The sequence below is a fragment of the Callorhinus ursinus genome, unplaced genomic scaffold, assembly GCF_003265705.2.
Source record: "Callorhinus ursinus isolate GAN/ISIS: 27379988/994484 unplaced genomic scaffold, GSC_fseal_2.0 scaffold12, whole genome shotgun sequence".
In the NCBI taxonomy this organism is placed as follows: Eukaryota; Metazoa; Chordata; class Mammalia; order Carnivora; family Otariidae; genus Callorhinus; species Callorhinus ursinus.
This window is the reverse complement of record NW_027397074.1, coordinates 13,273,477-13,300,659: the sequence shown is the minus strand read 5'-3', so window position 1 is coordinate 13,300,659 and position 27,183 is coordinate 13,273,477. Positions and strand designations below refer to the sequence as shown.

Genomic DNA, 27,183 nt, shown 5'->3' with positions numbered 1-27,183 from the left:
AATACTAAGTAAACATTAATTTAGGTAAACTGGTACTACTCAGCCCAACACGAATACGCTCTTATTTAGATTTCCTCTGATGGGTGAAGAAGTACATGGGGGAAATTGCTTTGTACAGACCACAAAGAAGGTGCATTTAGGTGATAGTTAAGATTCTGTCTTTAGAACCTTCATGCTCATTCATTAAGGGCAGTACCGCTCTGTCAGGGAGGCATGCATCATGTCCTTCTCCCAGTGGAGAAAGATCAAGAGAACATTCAATCTTTTAAAAATGAGCACAGTATCCCCGATATAGCACAGTGATTAATTTTCTGTGGATTCCAACAAAAGCTTTGAGAAATAGGCATACTGTGCAGCTAGTTAACACATGGTTTTCAAATAACTTATTAACTCTTGATAACATGGATATTTATGAAGACTTTAAAGCATTTTTAGAAAGATAACTTGAACCTATCTCTCCTTAACAAGTTAATGTCATGAAAAGAAAAGGGGGATGATTTGTGTGCTAGGTTGAAAATGATGGAGACATAGCAACTAGTTACAATGTGTCACATGGAATTGGATCTTAAATTGGACAAACCAGATATAAAGAACAATTTGGGGACAACCCTGAAAATTTTAATGTGTAATAGATATTAAATGGAATAAAAAGTTACTGACAGGCAAAATGAAGATAATTAACTTCTAAGTAGGTTACAAAATAGAATATTTGATATAATCTCATTGTGATAAAGTATATTTGTGTACATGCATAGAAAAATATGGAAAGATACAATTTTAACAGTGACAGTCTCTGAGTGGAGTATGAATAGAGATATGGTGTTTTTATGTTCTTCTTCCTGCTTATCTGTGGTTTAACTGTGTAGGATGCAAAGATACTACTTTTGTAATAACTATAATCTATTATTAATAAAATAAGCAGCAGTAAAATTTACCTTGAATTTTACACTAAGATATTGTGTATTGGGAGAGAATGTAAAGAACCCTTTGACTTTAGTCAGTGCCAGGGGCTTCTATCTTTGTTTTGTGGTGTAGAGTCCAAGAGATTGTTTTGTTTTGTTTTTAATTTTTAAGGGGAAAGTAGTTTTATTTATTTATTTTTGAAGATTTTATTTATTTATTTGAGAGAGAGAATGAGAGAGAGAGAGAGAGCACATGAGAGGAGGGAGGGTCAGAGGGAGAAGCAGACTCCCTGCTGAGCAGGGAGCCGATGCGGGACTCGATTCCGGAACTCCAGGATCATGACCTGAGCCGAAGGCAGTCGCTTAACCAACTGAGCCACCCAGGTGCCCCCAAGAGATTGTTTTAATGATATACAATTTGTTTTTCTTGAGAGTAAACTAGTTGATACAAAGAACAATACTCAGACTTTGCTAAAAAGTATCAAGTTTCTTTCTTTACAACAAGAGATAGATTAAAGCAGATTTTTTTCTTCTTTTGAGAATTCTAAATGTATTTTTAATTTTATCATTTTTGTGTAATAAAACCAAAACATTGCACTCAATAAAAGTGTGAAAAACTTCCCTCCCTCCTATCCCTAGTCAGATTACACATTCATTCATTTAACACTAGGCTCTTACCCAAGGAAAACTTCTTGAAACTTGGATTATATAGATTTGGCCCTTAATAAGGACTCTGTGCTAATCAGAAACTCTTAATAATGTGTTTGTGTCTTGCAAGTTTTAGACTGTTGATTATATACAATAAATGATATATGACAGTCAGGAAATAAGAATTTAGCTGTAACAGGAGAGTTGAACAAAATTGTGTGTTGATATTTGAAGTGACATCATGATGAAGAATGCCTCAAGGTTTTTGTGTTTTTTTTTTAACATAGTGATCTTGCACACATTAGAATAGTAAGATACATCAATTCATTTCCATTGATGCTATGAGTTTACTTTAGCCCTTTATATAACATATGGCATTATATAATGCCATTTAATTCAATTAGCTACCGTGTTCAGACAACATATAACTCTTGTAAGAATTACAAGTCCCAGTAGTCACTTATTACTCGTTCAAGATTGATTGAATATGAATAGGCTGATTATATTTTCACTCTAATTTGGATTTCAAAAGGAACCAACTCTTTGCTCTCTTCTGCAAAAACTTGTTTTGCATTTGTCTTTTCAATCGTCCTGTCAACTGAGATATTATGGTTTGTAACCATTATATGAAAATAAATTTGACATTTTAACCATCCTACCTGGTATATTCCGAGAATAGCAATACCAAGTAAAAAAGAGAGTTCAGAGGCAGTTTCTTTTCACTTAAAAAAAAGCATCACTCTCTTTCTAATTAAAGTGGAGGAAATAAGACTTTGTTCTAACCTTACATGCCCAGTAAGTATAATGCTCCAAATGAGAATTAAGTCTTTGCTTTTAATGTCATTACTCTGTTTAAAAGAGTGGAAATGTTTGAAATGTTCACAATAAGCCTACTTAATGTCACTTAAATAAGTTACCCTATTTAGATGGCAACTTCTCCATCCCACCTTTGTATTGCTTTTGTTTTTCTCCTTAGCACTTACCACATTCTGATACATATGTCATTTCCTTTTTGTTTTTGTTTCTGTTTTTTTTTTCTATTCTTTCTTCTAAAATATAAGCTGCTTAAATAGAGATTCTTTTTTCTGTGTTCATTTAGAATCTGCAGTGCCTGGAAGGGTGCTTGATACTTAGAAGGTGCTCAATAAATACTTTCTTGACTGAATAAATTAATTAATAGTCATTCACTGTAGTGGTTCAATGATTATTTTAAATCAGATAAAATAGAATATTTTTTCTCCATATGTTAGTATTGTATTTGTAAAATTCTGTAATTTCTTTTTTTTCTTTTCGTTTTTTTTTTTAAGATGAATTTATTTATTTGAAAGAGAGAAAGAGAGAGAGAGAACATGAGCAGGGTAAGTGACAGAGGGAGAGGAAGAGAGAGAATCCTCAAGCAGACTCCCTGCTGAGCATGGAGCACAGTGCAGGTTCTAACTCAAGACCCTGAGATCATGACCTGAGCTAAAATCAAGAATCAGTCACTTAACCGACTGAGCCACCCAGGCACCCCTCAAGTTTTTATTTAAATTCTAGTTAGTTAATGTATATGGTAAAATTGATTTCAGGTGTAGTAACATTCTGTCATCTCTTATAAAACATACCTTACAAACAATTTTACTAATAGGTTATGAAATATTTTTCATATATATACATTTAAAATTTATAGGACACTTACTAATAGTAGCCTATAATATGTTAACTGCTCAATAATTAGTTACAGCATACAACCCGTTTATTTAATATTACCTGTTTTGATCATTCTTACTTCTTCTGCTGTATTGATAGTTTAACTCTACAGAGTTGATTTTCACCCAGGGGAAAAAAAGGTGATGATTAGTGTTTTTATTGCTATTGTTGTGTGATGAGATTAATGCCTTATCCTGCCAAAGTACTATAAATTATAGTGTTTATCATTTGTCTCATTTTTTTAGTAAAGAAATAGAATATAGATCTTAGTCTAGCCACAAAAAAGAGATAATTCTATAATATTTCATGAATTCTAGATGGGTATTTTTTCTCATTTAACAATTCTGAAAAGGGGATGCCTCATATAATCAATGGCATGTCATGGTTTGGCAACATTTTTGTCTTGGTGAGACCTAACATAATGACATATATTATCATAGTGTCTTAGATTGGATTAAGTAAGTTATAGTAAGTAATATTAATTTGCTTTCTTAGAAATGCTTTCACAATGTATTTAAGCATTATTCTTTAGACTGTGAGAAAAGTAGAACTACGTCCTGTTACAAGGCATTTGCTGATGTAAAATGGTACTTCCATTGTTAAAAGCATGTAAAGATAGCTATCAGTTTGAATGATTTTTTATTTACTACACAACTCTTTTTTTTTCTTTTTTTAATATTTTTTTATTATTATGTTCAAGTAGCCAGCATATAGTACATCATTAGTTTTTGATGTTGTGTTCAACGATTCATTAATTGCGTATAACACCCAGTGCTCATCACCACACGTGCCCTCCTTAAAACCCATCACCCAGTTACCCCATCCCCCCACCCCCTCCCTTCTGTAACCCTTGTTATAGCCCGCCTAGCTATTTAGAGATGCCCCTTTGCTTTCTTTGCTATAAATACCCAACCATTCCAAATATGATTGGAGATTATGCTGACAATAATAATTATAAAAATGAATTACTATATTTTAACTTTGCCTCCTGTAGCCTTTCTCGTGTGGGAAAAACAAAAATACCCTCAAAATACAAACAGAATAGGTATCTTGTTACATCTTGTTACATGTCATGTTGTTCTGGCTTTAAGTTTAAAACACTGGCAAAGTAAAATGTTTTCATTTTTTAAAGGTGTACAGAAAAGTGGTTTATTTGAAAAGCAGTTGTTTTTTTTTTTATTTTCATGCTTATTGAAACTTATCATTGGGCTTTGTTTCTGTCTTGGAGTTCTTGATTGATTGTGTCTATGATATACTTTGTTTTTCTTGAGTAAACCTGAAATTTTTAAATCACTCAAACATTTTGACAAAATCATATTCAACACTACTTAGTAAATGTCATGATTATGGGGGCAGAATCTATATATAAAGGTAAGCACTGTTGTTACCAATAAACTTTTCTTTCAGACTGTATGTTTTTTTTTAATTTGGGGAAATGGGAGACACTCCAACATGACCAGATCTGCCATTCTGGGATTTTAGGTTTAAAAGAGACCCTAGCATTCCAATGGTTCCAGCTTCCTTATTTTAAAGAAAAGGACAGTAAAACTTAGAGAGGTCTGTGTTAGTCTGTTTGGGCTGCTCTGCAAAGTACCACCAACTGCATAGTTTATAAATAACAAAAATTAATTGCTCGCAGTTCTGGTGGCTGGAAGTCCAATATCAAGGCTCCAACATGGTTGCCTTTACCTGAGGGCCTTCTTCCCGATTTAGTTGGTATCTTCTCCCTGTGCCCTCGCTTGGTAGAAGGGGCTAAGGATCTCTCTAGAGCCTCTTTTTTAAGAGCCTCATGACTTCCCAGACCCCATCTACTATACCGTCACCCACGGGCAGTTAGGATTTCAACATATGAATTTTGGGGGGACATGAACATTCAGACCATAGTAAGTTCACATTAATTATCTAAGGAGAAAAAGCTCAGGGGCGCCTGGGTGGCTCAATCAGTAAGCGTCTGCCTTCGGCTCAGGTCATGATCCTGGGGTCCTGGAATCAAGCCCCGCGTCGGGCTCCCTGCTCGGCGGGAAGCCTGCTTCTCCCTCTCTCACTGCCCCTGCTTGTGTTCCCTCCCTCGCTTGTGTCTCTGTCTGTCAAATAAATAAATAAAATCTTAAAAAAAAGAAAGAAAAGAAAGAAAAAGCTTGCTGGTGGCAGGATCTGGCCTCGAATTAATTTCAGGAATCCATGATGATACTGCTTTCTTCAGGATGATAGTCAAATGTTTGTTTATACCATGATGTTTTCAATTAAAGACCAGATGTTTGTCAGTTATGGTTGCTATTAAAAATAATGAAAAATTATAAGAGGCTGAAAATGAAGTTTCTTGGGTTTTCCCTTGTGTGAGGACTGCTGATTACACTAAATATGTTTTGAAGTAGAGGTATTCAGAGAGTGTGAGTGTTACTACTTAGTCCAATATTAGTTTCCCATATATTTTAATGTTGAATGTCAATTTACATATTTACTAAATGTTTTTTATATATTACATAGGTATCCTATGTAATATATATATGTATAAATAAATAAACACAAACGAAAGGTATTATAACTATTGTGATATTTAGGTATAGGAGATGTTTAGTTATAGTGCATCCTGTATTTTTATGAACAAGAGTAGTATTTTCCAAGGTTAACTTATAAAATAATTCCACAGTGTACTTTTCTTCTCACTGAGTAGGGTTAGGCTGCATTTATCATGTTTACAGGTGGCACGTACGCTGTCTGTTAGCCATAAAATGAGGCCATGCCTTCTATTTTCCCATTCTTTCTTTTTTTAACTTCTTATCAATTCCATGTCAGTTATCATTTCAGACTTTTGATCCACATTTACTAACAGCTTATGAACTAGTGTTTCAGCGGTAGCATTGTTTTTGTAGTTGCTAGTAAACATGTCCATGAGATTCCATAGCAAAAATGAATAGAGAAAGAAGGAAGAGCTTCTGTATTGACAAAGAAAGACACAAAGTACAACTATGAATGGCTGAGAGAGATGGAATTTTACAAAGACGAAAGAGAATCTCATCTGTAAATTCTAATCTTCTGATCACATGGCAGATATATTAAAACTTGCTAATGATTTTAGGGCAGATATTTTACATTTATGTTGTTTTAGAATAATTGTATTATGAAATGTGTTATAAGTAATAGAGGATACAAATCCTATCAGAGATTTTATATCTATAGGTTTTAAACCTATCCTTAGACCAGCTTTTATTTTACTTATTTATTTTTTAAGAGATTTTATTTGAGAGAGAGAGCACGCATGCTAGCACACAGGAGTTGGGGAGAGGCGCAGAGGGAGAAGGAGAGGCAGAAACAGATTCCCTGCTGGGGATGTGGGCCTCGATCCCAGGACCCTGAGATTATGACCTGAGCCAAAGGCAGACAGTTAACCATGAGTCGCCCAAGCGCCCCATAAACCAGCTTTTAATAACTATTAATAAAGCGAACATGCACTGTTTTCCTGCTACAAAAAGACCCCCCAATACAGTGCTCAAATGAGATAGTAGCATGTTTCTCTGTTGTGCAGGACAAATAAAGGGTGAGTAAGTGGCTCTACTTTGCCCTCAGATTCTTTCTGTCTTCTTGCCCTGAGTTCCTCCGAGTGTTGCCCTCAGGTGCAGCGTGACCGCAGCTGGTTTACAAGCACCTGGCCCACATTCTAGCTTGTTTGAATAGGGCGTGAAAGGGAATGGAGGTAAGCAATTTATTTTAAAGAAATGTCAAGGACGATATACACATCATTCTGAATTAGTGAGAATTTATTGACCCTGTCTCACCAGCTCTGAGAAAGGATGCGAAATGTAACTTCTACCATGTGCCTTGCTCAACTTCAGGGCTGGTTACGTTTGTATCCCTAACAGGAAAGAGGACTCTTTATGCTGGGAACAGTTAGTCCTGCCATACCCATATGCCCATTTCTGCCATAAAATAGAGATTATTAAAAAAAAAAAAATTTTTTTCAAAGAAAACACCATTTGTAAACTTACAAACTAATTTGTATCTTTTAATATGATTTCATCATAGGTTTTCAATGAAACCACACCTTACTAAAAATCACACAAGTTGTTATGTGACTATACATGTAAATCATAACCATGACTTCAGATATATTATCTGAAATGCAGCTATCTTAGGCTGAATTGTAAATCCATTGGAAGATTTTAGGAAAACAATTTACATGAGAGTTTGTTTTAGAATCAGATCATCCCATGGATGGCTTAAAGATCTTAAAGAAATGCATACTGTCAGACCTAAAGTGAAGAATGGTGCAGCCATCCCCCAAGCACCTGAGAAACAGTGTGATGTCTCTTTATTCACACCTCAGTGTTTTCTTTTCTCAGTAAAGCATAACCTATCTCTCACTCCAATTCCTTATAATAATTACTATATTTTGTCAGTTTCTCTATCACAAATTTACATGTGATTCTCAGGTTTTTAAAGGTTATCTTTTTTCTTAAAAAAATTATAAAGTTTTCTATCTCCTAAATTCATTTAGTGTTGGCCAGAAGAGAAGGTATTTTTATTATGTTTTCCCTTTATAATTGGTTGATGTCTTATCTATCTAATAATATTTACTAGGCTTCCTTACTAGGCTTAGAGCCTCATCACGTTCTAAGGGCTATTTGAGGCAGATTAAGAAATATATACATTTTCTGTGTTTAAGTATCTTTCAGCATTTTTGGAGAGATGAGAGGTGTGCACAATTCAAACCATATACAAGATAATTTGACTGTAAGTTAATGTGGTAGAGAAAAAATGTACTATAGTGATCCTGATAGGGAGTGAATGTTTTGACCTGGAATTTATCCAGAAATGCTTTTTGGATGAGATTGGATCTGGGAAGGCAGGGCATCATGCACAGGGAGAAGGAAATGAACATGACTTGGATGGCATGTATTTGTTGACCATCTTGCTTGGAACAGGGAGTGCACACTGAGGAACAGATTTATGTAAAGAAGGAACTGGCATGCCAAACTATGGAGTTTATATTTTAAATTAAAAATGGCATTTTGAAAGCAAACACTTTAAGAAGACAAATCTGGAAACATCAGGCACTGCCTGGATTGGAGTACAGGCAGAGTCCCGAATACCAATTGTAGTAACTCAGGCTTACGGTCATAGCAACTCAGGCTCCATTAGTGGCCTTGAAAACGGAGTGGAAAAAATTAATCCTAGAGGTTAAATAGCACGTACATTGTGAAATGGCATCACTGTCACAGATGACAACGTGTTTGGTAATTAAAGAACAGATGTTAACAGAGATTTCCTCACCTCTCTCTCTTGGGGTTTGTGTGTGTGTGTGTGTGTGTGTGTATTCTGGTCTATTTGATAAAGAGAAAAACTAGAATAGATCTAAAAACAGGCTTTCTGAAATTAAGTGGAAAAAGTTAATCCCTTTAAAGAAGCTGTTAGGTCTATATATGTTGTCTGTTAACCATTTTTGAAATATTTATGTGCACTTTATGAAAACTATATCGATGTTAGGTCAATGACATGTCAACCTAACTTTATGTAAAAGGCGTCTCTGAGGGGTTGACTAAATTCTTAAGGATAAGATGTCCTGTGTAAGATAAAGCCAGGATTTTAGTCAGGTCTTTAGGCTCTTAACTCAGTGCTCCTTCTGCTATAATGTGATTCATCATTGCTCATGTTCTCTGTATCTTTTATAAAATTATAACCAGAGAAGCTGACATATATTTTAAAAGTCAGATTTTAATAGTTGAAGTTGGGTGACAAAAATCTGTAAAGAGCAAAATACTGAAAATGTCTTTCTTATAGTTGATGTACATTTATTTTTAGCAACAATAAGGCATAATTTGCCTTCTGATGGTAATGATTTTACCCTTTTTATAGTCTTTGAAGTAAGACAGTATTAGACAAATGTATAATTTAATTGCTCTACTCTTAGTGTTGAAATACCCTTTATAGATTGTGACAGTTTTTCCTGAAGTGTATGAATTTACAAATCTGCACCAGATAGATGATATATATGCTTGTTTAAATGAATCAAATGCAGTATTTGAAAAATCAAAGTTGTATGACTGCTTAATACTGATGCTTATCATAGTCCATAGCAGTCAGCCCTTTTTGAGTGAATAAGGAAAATAGTACACAAGGTAACTTTTGAAAAGAGAATTCTTAATTTTATCAGAGTAATGTAATACAAGAGTTTTATTGAAGAGATTTCTGAAAAACTGAATTTTTGGAGTGCCAAGGATAGGAAGATATCTTTTCTCCTTGTTTTATGATCAAGAATTCTTTGCTATTCTTTGACATTCCAAAAGACACATGCATGTGGTATTGTAATTGAATTTCACATTCTTTCTTGCCTAAGACAGCAATAATTTTTACTTCTCTACTTTTTTCTCTAAGTGGTTTGCATATTTTACCACTTAGACACAGCTCTCCCATCCTCTTTTAATCTGGATGTACATTTACTTGGGAAAAGGTTTGTGCTGTGAATGTTCAAGGAATGTAGAAATTGTAAAGACAGAATGAATGCTTGACAGATAATTCTTTTTTTTAAAGATTTTATTTATTTATTTGAGAGAGAGAGATTGAGAAAGAGCATGATGGGCAGGAGAGGGAGAAGCAGACTCCCTGCTGAGCAGGGAGCCCTGGGATGAAGACCTGAGCCTAAGGCAGACGCTTAACTGACCGAGCCACCCAGGTGCCCCTTAATGGATAATTCTGAATATGTGTTTAATTTCTACCTATGTTCAATTTTATGCTTTGTCTTCTAGATAAAGCTCAGTAACTGACAGAAAGATAGAAACAGGAAGTATAAAGGTGATAGTAAAGAAAGAATCACATTAAAATAGCATTTTCTTATGAAAGTTTCTCCAGTGAGACCATGGGGATGGGGGAAGGAGGTGAGTCTTAGAATTTTCCAAATAGCTAATGAGCATTTGCTTACTTCCAAATCTTAAGTACCATCAGGGTTCATGGACAAACCACACTCAACTGGGAGAATGGAGCTATCTATCATAATCCGTAATAAAGAATAATCCTCATAATGGCTAATGTTTACTTTACACCTATTGTGTGGATAGGGATTTTAATATGTATTATTTCAAATTGAATAACATAACATAGTGACATCATTTCCTAAATTTCAAAGAAAACCTTGTCCAGAAAGTGGTAAAACTGGAATTCATATGTAAGCTTACCTGACTCCAAATTTCAAATTCTTCACATTTCATGGTCTCTTTCTCCATACAGGGGTTTTCTGTAACATCCTCAAGTGAGGTTAAAGAAAAATGTGATTCTGAACACTCTTGAAATAAAAGATACCCAGAAATAACCACGAATGTCTCTGACTCACTCAGTCATTCCTCCTAGTTTTTCTTTCTTCCTTCCTTCCTTTCTTTCTTTCTTTTTCTTTCTTTCTTTCTCTTTCTTTTTCTTTCTTTCTTTCTTTTCTTTCTTTTCTTTCTTCTTTCTTCCTTTCTTCCTTTCTCTCTTTCTTCCTTTCTCTCTTTCTTTCTTTCTTTCTTTCTTTCTTTCTTTCTTTCTTTCTTTCTTTCCTTTCTTTTTTTCTTTCTTTCCTTTCTTTCCTTTCTTTCTTCTCGATATGAATCTTTGTAGCAGCTGTGGGTCATTCTAATTTGGTCCAAAAGTTCCCATATTATTCTAGGACTCTTGAGGCTCCCCAGATTTTTTGAGTTGTCATGATATCACACACAGGAATGATATACAGATTTCAGCTGCTTATTACCATATGTCATAGAAGTGGACTGATAAAGGAAAGAAGAGATTGACTGCTTCTTTCATTTGTTAAACAGATATATGCATGTCTCCTACTTTCTGAGAGGCACTGTGCTAGGCTTTGGTGATAGAGTGGTGAATGGAATGTGATTGATGTGCTTGCCTTCATGTGGCTGAAAAAAGTACAAGTGTCCATAGATGGAAATTACACTTGTTCTGGAAAGTACAAATACAAATCTTGTGAGATGTATGGAATGGCCTAAATATTATTTGGAAAGGTCTTTAAACTGTTGTTTTACTCTACTATAACAGTTCAGTGTTTTGAATACTTGAAACAAAGTGCAGCAGTTATAATTAAAGCTAAATTTCTTTATGTATATAAATCTTTTGGCTCTTCACAATATCCAAGTAAGCTTTTGGGAGTAACTTTAGATTGGCTTACTGTCAAAACTGTTTATAAATATTAATCTCACTTCTAAGACTTCTTCCATAGACTTTTTCTGCAAACGTATTTGGTAACTCCAAGTTGAATGTTCTCAAACAAAAATATTTCTGTTTTTCTTTGCCTTTATTTTAATTTTCTAACCGTTTCCATATCTAATAAAGCAATTAAGTGTGTTCTTTTGGTTAGGATTTCATTTTGGCAGTGCATATGGCTCAACAAATTGGAAACTTAGAGAAAATAATGTATTATTATTACTTTAATAGGGATTTTATCTGATTATGCATTGAAAAAATTTACATTGTGGAATGAAGGTTGGGAACATTAATGCCAAGTTATACAAACACATTTGCAAGCATAATAGGAGTCCATGGGAGTTTTCAGGCTTCCTTTTAAGTTTTATATTCACTTACCATCTTTAGAAAAATAGTTGCTATCACAGTCCATGCAAAAATGAAAGACCTTTATGCTAATATTTTTTGAGAGTTAGCTATGTGCCAGACAAGGTACTAAGTGCTTTCCTTGCATATCTCATTTTATTCTTGCAACAATCATATTTGATAAGAACTGAAAATCCAGTTATATAGATGAGGAAACTGGACTTGGAAAAATTAAGTGAATTCTCTTAGGGTGTAAAGCTGATAAGAAGTGAAAAGGGATTTGCAACCTGAACCATCGCAGATTTCTCAAGCTGTGTCGCCTCTGGCAGCCTCAGGAATTTTATCTCAGTTGCTATAACACGTGGTAAAAATAAATGAATTACTGAGGATTTTGATAGATTACCTAAAGTGAATTCTGCATTTAAAAAGCCAGACTACAGTACTAGTTTCATTTTTTAGGGAAACTTCAGAGGTCATATAGATAAAACATTTTCTCTAGTAGAGAAATATGTAAAAAATAAAAATGGGGAAATGTCCATCTGTAGCTGAGTGCTAAACACAGGAATTCCTTGCTTATCCTAAATGAGGCAGAAAGATCTGGGATGGCCATTTAAATCCAGCTCTTCAAATATAGCAGAGAGTGTTAAGGTGGAATTCAACACAGCTTAGAAACTGATACTAAATTTATCTAACATTATATGTCAGTTATATCTCAAAAAGAAGGAAGAAAAAAAACTGATACTGGTTAATAGGGAACTAGGTAAGGATGGTGGTGAGGGTGGAGGGAAACTCGGTAGCCAAAAATTCAGAACGGGCTTCAAAAGAGAAATTATGCCAAAAAAAAAAGGGGGGGCAAAATAAGTTTACATGAGAAACACCAGAGGATGTATAGAAATACGGGGCTCCCTGATAAGGAAATTCATAAGGTAGCACCCAGTCCATTCTTTTTTTTTTTTTTAAGATTTATTTATTTGAGAGAGAGAGAGAGAGTGAGAGAGAGCACCAGCAAGGGGAGGGGCAGAGGGAGAGGCAGAGAGAATCCTCAAGCAGACTCCCCACTGAGCGTGGAGCCTGAGGCAGTGCTCTATCCCAGGACCCTGAGATCATGGCCTGGGCTGAAATCAAGAGCCAGCTGCTTAACCAACTGCGCCACCCAGGCGCCTTGCACCTAGTTCATTCTTTACACAGGCATATTGCTCATGCACTAGACGCTTGTATGTTACTTTAAAAAAAAAAAATTCTTTATTTATTAGAGCGTGTGAGAAAGAGAGAGAGACAGACAGATCACAAGCAGTGGGGAAAGGTAAAGGGAGAAGCAGACTCCCCACTGAGTAGGAAGCCGGGATATGGGGCTCAATCCCAGGACCCTGGGATCATGACCTGAGCTTAAGGCAGACGCTTAATGACTGAGCCACAGTAAATTAGTAATTTGTAAATAAAAATACTTATAAAAATTGATCTTGGATAAAATATAGCTGCATTTAAATGTAGTTATTTTTTTTGATGCAGGAAAATTATTTAAATTAACTTTTTAAAATAATCCCGTACACATGTCAAAGGATATCATAATTTATCAAACATAAGGTATGTAAATTTCTAAAATGGCATCATCATTAGGCAGAGTAAATTGTTTAAAGAACGTGAAAAGCAAAGAACTAAGTTCATGAAAGATCTTTATACCCATTTTAAAAATAAAGGCTAGTGTTTGGAATGGAAAATAGTACACTGAGTGAAACAGGCTGGATAGCTGCATTAAAAATCCAAAAATATATAATGTATTAAGATCCAATAAAAAAGGATATATTGAATGATGGACATATATTATTGCTATACTTTGAATATACCATTGAATATACTATATCCTTCAAATCTGCATAGCCCACAAAGTTATTTAAATTCCCTATTTTTCCCCTTTGAAGCTAGTGTACTTTCTGGAAAAACACCAAAAGAAGCCTAATCCTTTTAATCTTTTTAATACAAGTGATAATCTTAAAGTTAAGTATTAAACATACTCACCAAAGCTTGTTCTACTTTGATTTTAAGATTTATATGAATTATTATTTTATTGGGTATTTATTTATTTTCCCTTTCTTGATAAATTACATGATTTAATTTAAATGAATAGCACTTGAAGCACTCGAGATACAATGCCTTAACCTTCATAACAAAATTCAAACCATCACTGATAACCCCCTCTTAAACCATAGAAATGGAATTTGTTTATTTGCTGGCATGTTCATTTGTCCTTTTGGTGATCTCTTCTAATCATTTTCTTCATTTGTCTTCATATTCCTGGAGGTTATATGTTATTTTCTTAAAACATCTTTATTTTACAGGCCTTAAACTTTGTAGACATACATTCAGGTCATTGTTAAATGTCTTTAATGCCATAATTTGCATTTGTACTTAAGAAGAAGGTTAGTGGAAAATTAAGACAAATTGAATATAATGATTTTAAAAAGTCTAATACTCATTGATCACTTACTATGTACTGGGCATGGTACAGTGATTTATAGGATGGTTTTTTAATCTTTACAGCACATGAGTTAAATACTCTTATTATTTACTATTTCAGATGTGGTAAATGAGACACAATAAGGTTAAGTAACTTTATTGATAAACAGGAGGCAAATGGCAGAGTTGGGCTTTGTGCCTGAGTGCTTAATTACCTCTTCTCTACTTGTGACATGTCCCATAGGAGTTATAGCTATACCTGGAGCCATTTAGAAATGTAAATAAAAGAAATTTAACAGTGCAACCCTCTAAGTGTAGAAAAATGGAAATTATAATGTCAGTTTATTTATAAAAGTTGTAACTTTTTTAAAGATTATTTTTAGTGTTTTAATAGTAGAACTAAACCAAATGTGAGAATATTGAGTAGGTCAGGATTTGGGGAGTTCTTGAATTCTGGTAGTAGCTGGTAAAGAATCTGTGACAAATTTCACAGACTTCTATTATGGATAACCATCTTCCAGACACCTAGCCCTTTTCTGGACTAGCAGCCCCCCTATGATGAACATGTGCAAATTTATTTTAAAGTAGACACTTAAGAAAGACACAATTAGAAATGCAAATAGTGAAAAAGAAGTAGCTCTTCTATAAACAAGAATTAGTCCTATTTAGTTTGTAAAAAATAATTTCCAATGCCACTGAATTAAAAAGATGAGAAAGTACCTTTGTCATCATCATACTCAAACAAGTTTAAGGGAAAGAAAATGGACATTTTTAAGGTTAATCTCTATTAGTTTTCCATTCAGAACTAAAAAACAGATAAATTGTGCCTATAAATTCTTTCAGTCAATGCGTAGATTTTCTTACCAGGAAAAAAAAAAAAAGAAAAAAAAATGTTTCTGCCCTCTCTTGTTCTGTGCTTACATTTAATATCCCAGAACTAAGGTTACTATTATTACCCAGTAAATACTACTTTTACTACTCTAGATTAGATAGACTAGCCCCTGACCTACACATCAGCAAGAGAAGAAAAAAAAAAAGGAGCTAAGCTCATTAAAACTTAATAAAATTTAAAATCCAGTTTCTAGATCGCCTGCCTTTCAAGTGTTCGCTTGCCATGTGGGGATCATAGCACTATATTGGACGAGGTACAGAGCATTGTCCTCATCGCAAATGTTCTTTTGGATGTTGCCAAAGAGAGACTGGGGGCATGCCAGCAGTTACAACCCCTGGGTTGAGACCCCTTGTCCATCTCCAGACACATTCTCTAGACAGTGTGGACCCCAGGATAGGCTCTCCTCCCCACCCCCGATCCACCTCACCTGCATTCCTGGGGGAGCTCTGTGTGTGTGGTAACCTGACCCTGCATCTGATTCTGGCTGAGAAGCCTTGGCCGCTGAGGTACTGACTCTTTGCCTCAGTTTCCTCATCTGCCAAGCTCAAAACTGTTGAGTGAAAATAAAAGTACGTGGATTGGAACAATTGCACATGAAACCTTTTAAACCAAGATGAAATCCATGAACATCTGTCATCACTATAAATATAAACAATAATCATTAAAAAAACTACTACTGCCAAAAGTGCTGGAAAATTTTTTGTTTGTTGAAAGGCTGCCTTGTTTGCATAATCATCAGTTGTTTTGAATTCAATGTGCTAAAAATAAGTAAAATAACATTGATCACATTAAAATTATTTTATTTTGTTTCAAGTTTTTATTTAAATTCTAGTTTAACATACAGAGTAATATTAGTTTCAGGAGTGGAATTTAGTAACTCATCACTTACATATAAAACCCGGTGCTCATCACAAGTGCTCTCCTTAATGCGCATCACCCATATAGCTCAGTTGAGTCATGAAATTTCCAATATCACGAAATTCAAATCTACTTTGAAGACTGGGACTAAAGTCTGTGTATGACACTAAGTTTCCTTTCACACACTGCCTGTTTTTATTCCCAGGTAGTGCTGTTTATGAAGTGAATTATTTAAACTCTCCTCTCTATGCAGATGGAATGAATGCCTCATGGTGCTAGAAAAGTTTATTTCCCTAAGGTGTTTCATTAAATAAATAGTGATGAAACAAGTAGTGTTAATGTGTTTAGTACACCTTTTTTACTTAAAAAAAAGGGGGGGCTGTAGGGGCGCCTGGGTTGCTCAGTCGTTAAGCATCAGCCTTTGGCTGGGGTCATGATCCTGGGATCGAGCCCCACGTAAGGCTCTCTGTTCAGCGGGAAGCCTGCTTCTCCCTCTCCCACTCCCCCTGCTTGTGTTCCCTCTCTCGCTGTGTCTCTCTGTCACATAAATAAATAAAATCTTAAAAAAAAAAAAGGCTGTAGAGGAGTCATTTAACTTATTTTAAGTGTTTTGATCTTAAAACTACATGCATTCCTGGAGAATTTATGTGAATATGAAGTTCAAGGTCACATTTTTCTTGCCATAAGCCTTTTTTTTTGCTTAAAAAGTTTGCTGTTAAATATTGGAATTACTGGTAGATTTGATTGGATTTCTTGGTCTGTTTATTTAAAAGTGAGGAGTTTTACAGAGAATCCTTATATTTATCCTGTATTATATGTCTTAAAACATGACTTAATTCATTTGTAAATATTTACTAGTTTCCAATAGTTACAGCCTTGAGCTTCTAAATTAACTATAGTGCAAACCCATGTTTTAATTTAGACTCACTGTAGGAAATTACTTAAATACTATTTGCTGTACATAAATGATTTTGTATAAGATTTATATAATTTTTATAGGTTGGCAATTAATAACCTCTGTATATTGTTTTTGAGGGTATGGTGAATTTCCTGTTTCACAGTCTTATTAGAAAGTATGCATTAAGTGATAAAGAAATTTCTTTACATTTCCTTTTTTTAACATAACTAATTATTTCAACAAATATTTTTAATTGGAAAATGTAATGTACGTGTGAAAATTGTAAAGACCAGGACCACCACGCAGGTCAGGAAACAAAAAGGTCTTAACTACACATTTGTCTGTCATTATTATGCTGGTACCATGCTCTTCTCTTTATTCATCTTTGCATTGTTCCAACACTAGTATATAAGCACTACTGAAGCAAGCACCATGATAATATTTTTTAATATAATAAAATACCTATGTTGCCTTGAAAGACAAGTTTCCTAGTGCTTGGTTATTTCGGATGACACAGAGACCATCCGGATACTACATTAGTTTGTATATAGAATATTTTGTACGTTTTATCATTAAAGAGTCAGTTTAAGATTTAAATCCATTTACTGATCACATTAGCAGAAGTATTAGATAAATATAAAGTCTGGGAAAATCTTTATTGGACATATAGCTCAATGTCTACACTAAAAACTAGATGTGTATTTCAGGAAAGGAAGTTAAAATTTTTGGATCTTTACCAAAATATTGCTCAGTTTTGATAATAATGACATTCCTTAAAGTTAAAAGCAGTAAAATAAATTAGAAGATCCTCTCGATAATAAACACATGGCTAATTCTTATTTTATTATTCCAAGAGAATACAATTGTTTTGCCATCTTAATTGTAATAATTCCTACTCTGCTTTATTTAACATTCTATTTATTAAAAAAACAATTTTTTTTAAACCATGACAATCAAATATCAGAAAATTTGAGGTGGAGGTGTTAAATTTTATAAAACAGATTAAATAATTATACATTTATATTTTTTTAAGATCTTTTTAATTTATTTGAGAGAGAGTGAGAGAGAGAGCGTGTGCAGGGGGAGGAGCAGAGGGAGAGGGAGAAGCAGAGTTCCCGCTGAGCAGGGACCCCAATGCAAGGCTAGATCCCAGGACCCTGGGATCATGACCTGAGCAGATGGCAGACACTTAACCAACTGAGTCACTCACCACCCCGTTTTATACATTTATATTTTGAATCAAAAAGGCAGACATTGAAATTTGCCAAGTATTCTATAATTTCTATAAATATTTCCATAGAATATAAATATTCTATAATTCTCAAAGTGTATATCAGAATCCTAAAAGGTGAGAAATAAGATGATCTTGGTCGTGAGAAGGTACATCGATTAAAACACTCTCTAGAGTATGAGAATTTGGAAAGAAAAATCTTAAATCTTTGAATTGTAGATTAATCAGATTTAAGGAGAGACCAACTAAGATATGCTATTGGTATTTTTTCTGACCCTACGAGATGGTAACTGTGCTTCCTTGAGTAGCAAAATAATATGAAATTTAGGATAAGGAAGATGATTAACATAAAGGCACTTACAGTAGTGTTGTATTTTTTTTTTTTTTTGGTAAATGTGTTAATTATTTGAGCAATTTGGACCTTAGGAACACTTGATTTCTTTAGGACCCCTTTACAAGCATTGTTTTGTTATTACTGTTATGTTCAGGAAAAAGTGCCACCCACGATAGTAATCCTAACAGGTAACACTTGTATGTGCTAAAGTCTTACTATTGTTTTCTATTGAACTGGATTCATTAGGGCTGAGATCCTGAATGATTTGATGTGGCCATAAGTATAAGGCTATAAGACATGCGAACCCAAGTAACCTGCAACAATGGGGCTTTGTTGAGCAGGTATTTATACAATATATTTTCAGTGTATTTTAGAAATGTAGACATTGTGCTTAAACCCCTGCAAAATAAAAATGTAACTACTGTAATACATCTTTACTTACAAAGAATTCGGCTCAACTTTACAGCTGATTCCTGATGATATTCATGTTTAGTTTGGTATATAGTGAACTATCCATAAGGATGTAAGGAAGTAAATTAACATTTAATTAAATGTTAAGTCTGTTTTTCATGATCTCTAAAAAAATCAGATGGTCTTTCAGACTCCAAGGGAATATATTAATTGTTGAGGAAGTCATGATATCTTAAAACAATGAAGTCCATTAATGGACAGTTAAAATTTTTCAGTGAAAATTTGCTGCCCCATAAATTCTACTCACTGGTGATAGTCCTGTACATTTGGGCAGTGATTGCATACCCCTGACTGTGCTAAAGTAGTAGGATATTAAATATATTAGAAAACATGCATAGAGAAATTTAGAATGGATGAGATAAAATATCGATAAAGAGGCTCAGCTACACTGATGAATTTAACTGATAGTGGTTTGCCTCCCAAAAGACTCCGGTACAAAGACTCCGGTACTACTATTTTAATTTGTATTGAAGTTCAGAGATTTGAAAAGCAGAGCATTTTTTATGATATCCTTGTTGCTGTTAATTGAAAGTATAATTTGCTGGAACACAAAAAGATCAAAATGGAAGTTTTTTTCTTCCCTTGCTTGAAAGTGTAGTAGCTGCCTAGTTATTTTGGAACACTACTCTGATGTGCATAAAGTGATTGACTTTCTAGCTTGCCTTGTCCGGAGGATATTAAAATGCTAGGTTGAAGTTTAGCCATCTTAACTCGGCTTTTTATTATTACCATGATGTACTAAAAGATAGATCCCTTTGAGAAAACAACTAGATATTATGTATAAAATGTAACATTTATAGGTTAATAAAGATAATTGAATTAAAAAAAAAGTTTTAGCATTCCAAGCTCCATCCTGGTGGATCTTCATACATACCACTTGCATTCTGCTTTGTTATCACTGTACTCGATCCATGGAATATAAGATAGCCCTCTGCAAACAAAAAGCTTCTCTTTTTTGCCTGTATTGTCTCTTTGACTCTCAAGTTTCTTCTATAATTTCTATCTGGTTTCTTGTCCATATCCTTACCATGAAGTCATGTTACTAATAATTTATCAGTTTTGTGTATCCTACAGAAAAACCATCTAATCAAACAGTGATTCAAAAATATGAGCTACAGTTAAGCCAAAGTAAGCTTATACAGATAATACTATTAATTTGGGTGTAGTCATCATTCCTCATGTCTCCTGAATGAGTAAAAAATCTCAACTGACCTTATGTGTACCATGAAGGTATGAGGAACAAATAACTCTTTATAAATGAAAAAATCAAGGATTCTTTGCCTCCTTTCCCAGCACACACATACACACACACACACACACACACACACACACACCTGAGAAAAAATCCTAAATCTAAGTGTTCAGGTTTTTAGGTGTCAAGACTTGTATATTTTAATTCTTGTCCTATGCATATATTTTCCACCATAATTATACATTATCTTAATGACATTTGGAATAGATGAATATAAATAAATTAAGCAAATCAATAAAGTTCACATACAAAATTTGATAACCCCTACTCCTCAAATAATATTTTTGACGAGTTACTATCCATTCAGTAAGTCCTGGACTCTTTGTATTCCTTTGGGAAATAGCACAAGGCCTTCTTGAATGTTAGATTATGCATTTGGATCTCTGATTTAGTGGAACAGTGTATAAAAATCTCTCATAATCGGAACACTCTCCATTGGCTCCACATCTGAAGATTCCCGAGAGTGCTGTTTGTTCCAGTGAACATCTGGAATAGATTACATTCAGTTAATTGGCTCCAGGTCGAGCTTGTTACAGACAGTAGCTTGCAGTATAACCTATGCAATTCACTAAATCCACCCACTTTAGGTTAAATCACACCTACTTCTCTCTGTAATTCCTCCCAGATGCAGGACCCACACGTGTGCGTACACAACACACACACACACACACACACACACACACGCACACACACACATCCACATCCACTGGAAGGAAGATGGCAAAATATCAATAGATTAGTGGAGAGGTTGTTGGCTATACACTTAACCCATAAATTACCTCAATTAAAAGATTAACTATTGAATTCAGAGGATTGTTGGGAAGAAAAACAATGAATCAGGAACAGCAGATTATGGAGAGTGACTGTTTTATAGTAGAAAAATATTTAAAGTTAAAAAAAAAGTTCCAGCAGTTTCAGGATTTTTGTTTTATTTTGTCTCTCACCCTTAGCATATGTAACAGCACGTGCATGCACTTATCGGAATGTCATGTAGCAAGGAAAACAGCACTTTGATTTTTAACTTATTTAACAGTATTAATGCATTGGGTTACAAGGAACAGTATGACTACTGTTCACTGAAAACCAAAACATCAATCATCTTAAGTTATAGCATTGGAGGCACAGGGCATGTCTTAGCGATTAATGATCAGTTGGAGGAGTAGATATCTCAATACATAGCCAAGGGCCATTAACCCCAACTGGTCATTAATTCCCAAGAAAGGTCCTGTACTGAGGTCATTATTGCTAATAAAATGCACACATGGAAAGTTCCCTCTCTTTTTGCCTGTGTACCTAAACATACATTCATGTTACAAGCATTGTTGCATGTCATGAAGAAAAAGGTAGTATTTCACATGTCCAGAAGCTCAGAAAAACTAAGCCTAATGAGAAGTTTAATACATGTAAACTCTATATTCAATTTACCTTTCATTTTTGGGGGGAGGGGAGTGGGAAGTGGGAGGAAGGATAAGTGGAGGAATACACGTGTGTATGCCAAGGCTATGGATCTGCAATCAGATACCTATATTCTGCTAACATGTAGATAGAGGGAAAAATGAAAGGAACAGGCAAATGGGATTAGAGTCACTGATGCATACGAATAGGATCAGCACATATGATCTAATATCAAAGGCAGTGTGGAGTAATGGCATTATCCGAGTCATAATATATTAGGTACCAGAACAGGCATGAGGCACATTTAGCAGTTAGGTCAGGTTCATCTCCTCTCTCTTGCACCTTTCTGGATGATGCTATTATATCCCTTCTCCGCGTAGCAGTCTAACCAAGTCTAAAATGCTTCTGGCTTTTCAAGAACCCTTAATGAGTTATCACTGCCTTCTGAAACTATCTCTCTTTGCTTTCCCTTCTCCTTTCACTGTCCTCCATGAAACTATCCTTGTCTTGCTTAAATCTATATGGTACTCCTTTGAGCTATCTTCCATAGCATCCCCAAAATATCTTGATTTTAGAAATTGTTTCATAGTGCTTTAATTATTGTAATCAACCCCTTCTTTCCAAAAAGAGTCTTATCTTTTTCCTCATCTTAACAAATGGTTGGGGACTAGCTGTGATGTTAATGACTGTTAACATATATATTCTTGTACATATGTTCTTATTTGCATGAAAGTAGTAAGTTTTTAAGGAGAACCTGTAAGTCAAAGAATGTATCTATTTTTTACTGGCATAATTGGACAAATTCAAAAATTACAAGATTCATTTCTTAAGAGATTGAAACTTAAAACTCACATAATTTAAAACTAGTCCTGATAAATTTTCCTGTGGACCAGCTAAAGTGACTCTTTTGTGGCAGTAACAAACATTTTGTCCTACTAGCTTTAAAATAATACAGTTTTTTATTTTTTAAGAATTTATTTTAAATATATTATTTAAAGAAGAACTTTGTTAGTGTTTTATTTTATGCATTAATGAAATTTTAAAAACTAAAATTTTCATAAAGTGCTACTGATGGAATAGATCTTTTTGGTCAGAAGGACATTCTTGTTTTCTCTCAAATTATATCTAATTAATACTGCTCAAGGAATGTCAAGTAAATGTGAAAATATGTAATATGTGGCATATTTAGTACAATATTCTTTTTTTAAAGATTTATTTGTTTTAGAGTGAGCAAGCAAGCGTGTATGAGTGGGGGTGGGGTGGGAGAGGGTTGGGACGGGCAGAGGGAAAGGCAGAGGAAGAGAATCCTCAAGCAGACTCCCCACTGTGTGGAGCCCAACTCCATGCTGGATCCCAGGACCCTGAGATCACGACCTGAACAGAAATCAAGTGTTGGACGCTCAACCAACTGAGCCACCCAGGCGTCACACTTAAATGAGTATCTAAATTACCTTGATTATTTACATATGCAGTAATTTTCTAAATCAAAGAATTAAATATGCACAGATTACACACAAGACAGAATAGTTAGGTACATCCTATAGGTATCTTTGAAGATAATTAAAGTAAATTATTATAATATAAAAATATTTTTAAAAAATATATATATAAAAATATAATTTAATAAGATTCATAGTAAACATTTCATGAAGAAACATAAAATTTGTAGTATCCTTAAAATGTTTGTCAAGTATAACAATAAATCAATACATCCCTAAATTTTATTTTACTTCATTTTCCCAGATTGATCTTAAGTTCTGAGATTCAGAGTAACTAGATCCTTGATATGCATAAGCATTTACTAAAGGGTTGATCTTTCATAAGAAAGTTCACTCATATTAGACCTTCTCTTAAAACTAAACCAAACAGGGGCTCCTGGGTGGCTCAGTAGGTTAAGCGTCTGCCTTTAGCTCAGAGCATGATCCCAGGGTCCTGGGATCGAACCCCACATCGGGCTCCCTGCTCAGCAGAAAGCCTGCTTCTCTCTCTCGCACTCCCCCTACTTGTGTTCCCTCTCTGTCTGTCAAATAAGTAAAATCTTAAAAGAAAAGAACTAACCCATATAAACATAGAATATTTTGATATTAAATAATTAGAAAATTATTTAAAGGATAAGACTTTTTTATTTTGTCTACAACTATTACCAAGAAAGCACAGAAATTATTTGGACAGAATTTAAAGCAGGTACTACATCTGGAATCTTGCCTGGAAGTAAGCATAGCAAGATCCTTTCTGTGGTCTATTTCTTAGAAAGACAGTGATAACTTTGTGGAGAAAGAAGAGAGGTTGAAGACTGCAAGAGTTGAAGATCACGTGATTCTACCATATTGAAAAGCACCCAAAGACAGGGTTTTAAGAGGCCAACTCTAGCTAAAGTCCTGACCACATATTTTTATCTACTTTTTATCTGCCACGTGACCTTGGGAGAACCATTTAACTCTATACCTCAGTTTCCTCATCTGTAAAATGAGGTAAATAATTATCCATCCTTTATGACTATAGTAGCATTATTAAAAGATAGACATATTAAAATTTTAAGTTTTTTTGTGCAAAAATTGGTTCCAGTCATGTAGTGCCAAACTGGAAGTGGTTAGCAGTGCTTTGCCTTCAGGAGTCAGGGAGAGACTTGTGTGGAGAAAGTGCCGAAGCAAAGAAAGAATTAGCTATAGCCTAAGGCCTAGTTGGTTGGTTGTGATTGGTTATCCCTAATGTTTTGATTTTGTGACTTTGAGGCATTTATAGACTTAGATTTCCATTTGCTTAAGGAGGCCACCACCTCATCAGAGCTGCCAGAGTCTAATGGCCTCCTTGTTAATTTAAAAGCATTAAGTCATTTCATTTATGGAAAGCACTTTAAAACAAAAAGTGTCTGGTACATATAAATATTCAATGACTATTATTTGTAATTATTATTATATGGCTTAGTTTGAAATATGTGTTTTAATTTATTCCATGTCTTAACAAAGACAACTGGGGCACCTGAGTGGCTCAGTCAGTTGTGTCCGACTTCGGCTCAGGTCAGGATCTCGGGGTCCTGGGATCGAGCCCCACGTTGGGCTCTCTGCTCAGCGGGGAGCCTGCTTCCCCCTCTCCTTCTGCCACTCTCCCTTCTTGTGCTCTCTCTCAAATAAATAAAATCTTAAACAAAACAAAAACAGACAACCAAACTTGCATCATCCCAGGCCTAAAATTTGTAGTGGTGGCCCTGACCTAATCATACCTAATTTTTCCAATTTTAAGTAGACTTTTATTTTTATTTTTTTAAAGATTTTATTTACTTATTTGAGAGAGAGAAGGACAGCACAAGCAGCGGGGAGCAGCAGAGGGAGAGGGAGAAGCAGGCTCCCCACGGAGCAGGGAGCCTGACACAGGGTTTGATCTCAAGACCCTGGGATCATGACCTGAGCTGAAGGCAGACACTTAACTGACCGAGCCACCCAGGCTCCCCTTAAGTACACTATTTTTTCTTTTTTTTTTTTTTGACAGAGAGAGACACAGCAAGAGAGGGAACACAAGCAGGGGGAGTGGGAGAGGGAGAAGCAGGCTCCCCACCGAGCAGAGAGCCCGATGCGGGGCTTGATCCCAGGACCCTGGGATCATGACCTGAGCCGAAGACAGACACTTAACGACTGAGCCACCCAGACGCCCCTTAAGTAGACTTTTAAAACATCTTTATATCAGAAACAAGAAATTAATTCCCTGAAAATAACAGCTTTTATTTGCTTTTGCCTAGGGATCTTTTTCCTCAGGGATGATATGGGGAAAGAATGGACTTCTACTGGTATTCTTATCTGAGTAAAGAACTCATCAAGTTAAGAGTTGGTTCCTTCTGCATTTCTGTTAGAACAAGCAAACTTTAATAGAGGAAGAAATGCTAATCATCATAAGTAGTTGAAATTTAGTTATGGCTTGATCTCTGCATCTGTGTAAAGGCAGACCTGAATTTTATTATTCAACTCTGATTTCTTTCCTTTGTAGCAATTTGCGAGATAAACAAGCGAGAAGGAGCAATTATTTTTTAAAAATCTATACACATTCAGAAAATTATGATTTAGTAAATCTAGGAAAATCTACAAACTGCTATATTAATAGCTATTTTCTTATTTTTTAGATTAACACCCTTTGAAAGAGGACATTGTTTTCAAAATGACTGCTAATAAAAATGAGAGACCAAAGTTCAGGAGCCACGACTTTCACCTTTTTCATGCCTTGATGATATTATGCATGACCATGCTATTTCTTCCAGTCATTGGAACTTCTAAGCAAAATATTCCACGACTCAAGCTGACTTACAAAGGTAAGTGTGTAAATGTTTTTCAGATTGTCTTTTTAATTACTGTATTTCTTTTATTTAGAAATGCATACTGACTTCAGTGAAATGTTTATAGTATTGGCATCAGTTAATAAAAATATTATTATAGAACACAAAGCCCAATTATTTCTTATTTTTGTGAGGAAAATGGTGCCAAAGGTGTTCATGTACACTTTTCAGCTCATTATTTACAATGATCAACAACTGATTAGCATAATTAGGAGATTTTGGTCTGTTGGTTATAATCAGTTTTGTATTAAAAAAAAAAATCAATCCCTAAAAATAGAAATACATTAATTTCATATGGCTTATACTAATTATTTTATCCCTAGTTCAAGGCAATTTATATTTAAAAACAGTAAGATATCTTAAAAAAAAATTATCACACTAAGATACCTTTAAGATCTCAAACGTATACGTATTTATTATTTTAAAAAGACCCTGTGAAAGGCTTGAAATATAGAGATGAAAAACTAAGAAATGAAATCTGCTAAGCTAATTGTTTTTAAATGTTTAAATTAATATGAAAGTAAAGTTTATATGAGTTATATTTAGTCAACTTATGTATGGGTATGTTTGTGTAGATAGACATATTCACAGAGAGAGAGAACCGGCCAAGTTTTATGCTTAAAGATATTTTCTTTTCTTTTCTTTTCCTTTCTTTTCTTTTCTTGGCTTCTTTAATACTTCAAGTAATGAGAGGAATGTAGGAGACTTATACTCCTCTATTCTGAACTTGGGAGGAAAAAATTATGCCTACAGTTTTAATATCCTCTGATCTTTAAGACAAGTTACTTTCTGAACTCAAATGAAATATCAATAATAAAACCTAACTTGATATCGAATGTAAGTGGAAATGGGATTAGCATTATACAGTCCATTACACATTTCATATGTTGGCATTTGTTTGGAATTTATATCTCATGAATTAAAGAGTTAGGGCAACGTATTATTTTTGAGTTCTTATATTTTTCTAGGATTTTTAAAACAGCTGAAAAAGAAAAAACAGAATGTTGCCTCTGTGTGGTTGAGGGGAGGATTAACAGGGAAGACATATGAGGGAGAAATTTCTGGGATTATGGAAGAGTTCTCTATCCTGATAAGGGATGTGATTACTCAATTATGTGGATTTTTCACACCCCATCATATGCAAAAGTCTGATTTGTTCATTTGCCTGTATTCAAAATTCACCTTAAGAAAAGGAACAGAAAACAAATATTAAACTCCAAACAATGAAAAAAAGAGAGATAAAGAGAGATGCAGCAATTTTGAAAATAAAGATGTTGAAGGAAGAAAAAAGGGAACGCTCTCTGGTTCC

The 27,183-nt window shown here is 34.5% G+C and overlaps 1 protein-coding gene across 2 annotated transcripts in view; it reads left to right on the top strand.

Moving 5' to 3' along the window:
* SEMA3D (semaphorin 3D) overlaps nucleotides 1-27,183 on the top strand; it is a 197,685-nt gene that overhangs the window by 43,926 nt on the left and 126,576 nt on the right. For both annotated transcript variants that reach the window (XM_025873256.2, XM_073898732.1), the window contains exon 2: nucleotides 25,665-25,850. In XM_025873256.2, coding sequence (XP_025729041.1) covers nucleotides 25,700-25,850 — 151 coding nt within the window. In that variant the 5' untranslated portion in view covers nucleotides 25,665-25,699. The remainder of the gene's footprint in view (nucleotides 1-25,664; nucleotides 25,851-27,183) is intronic.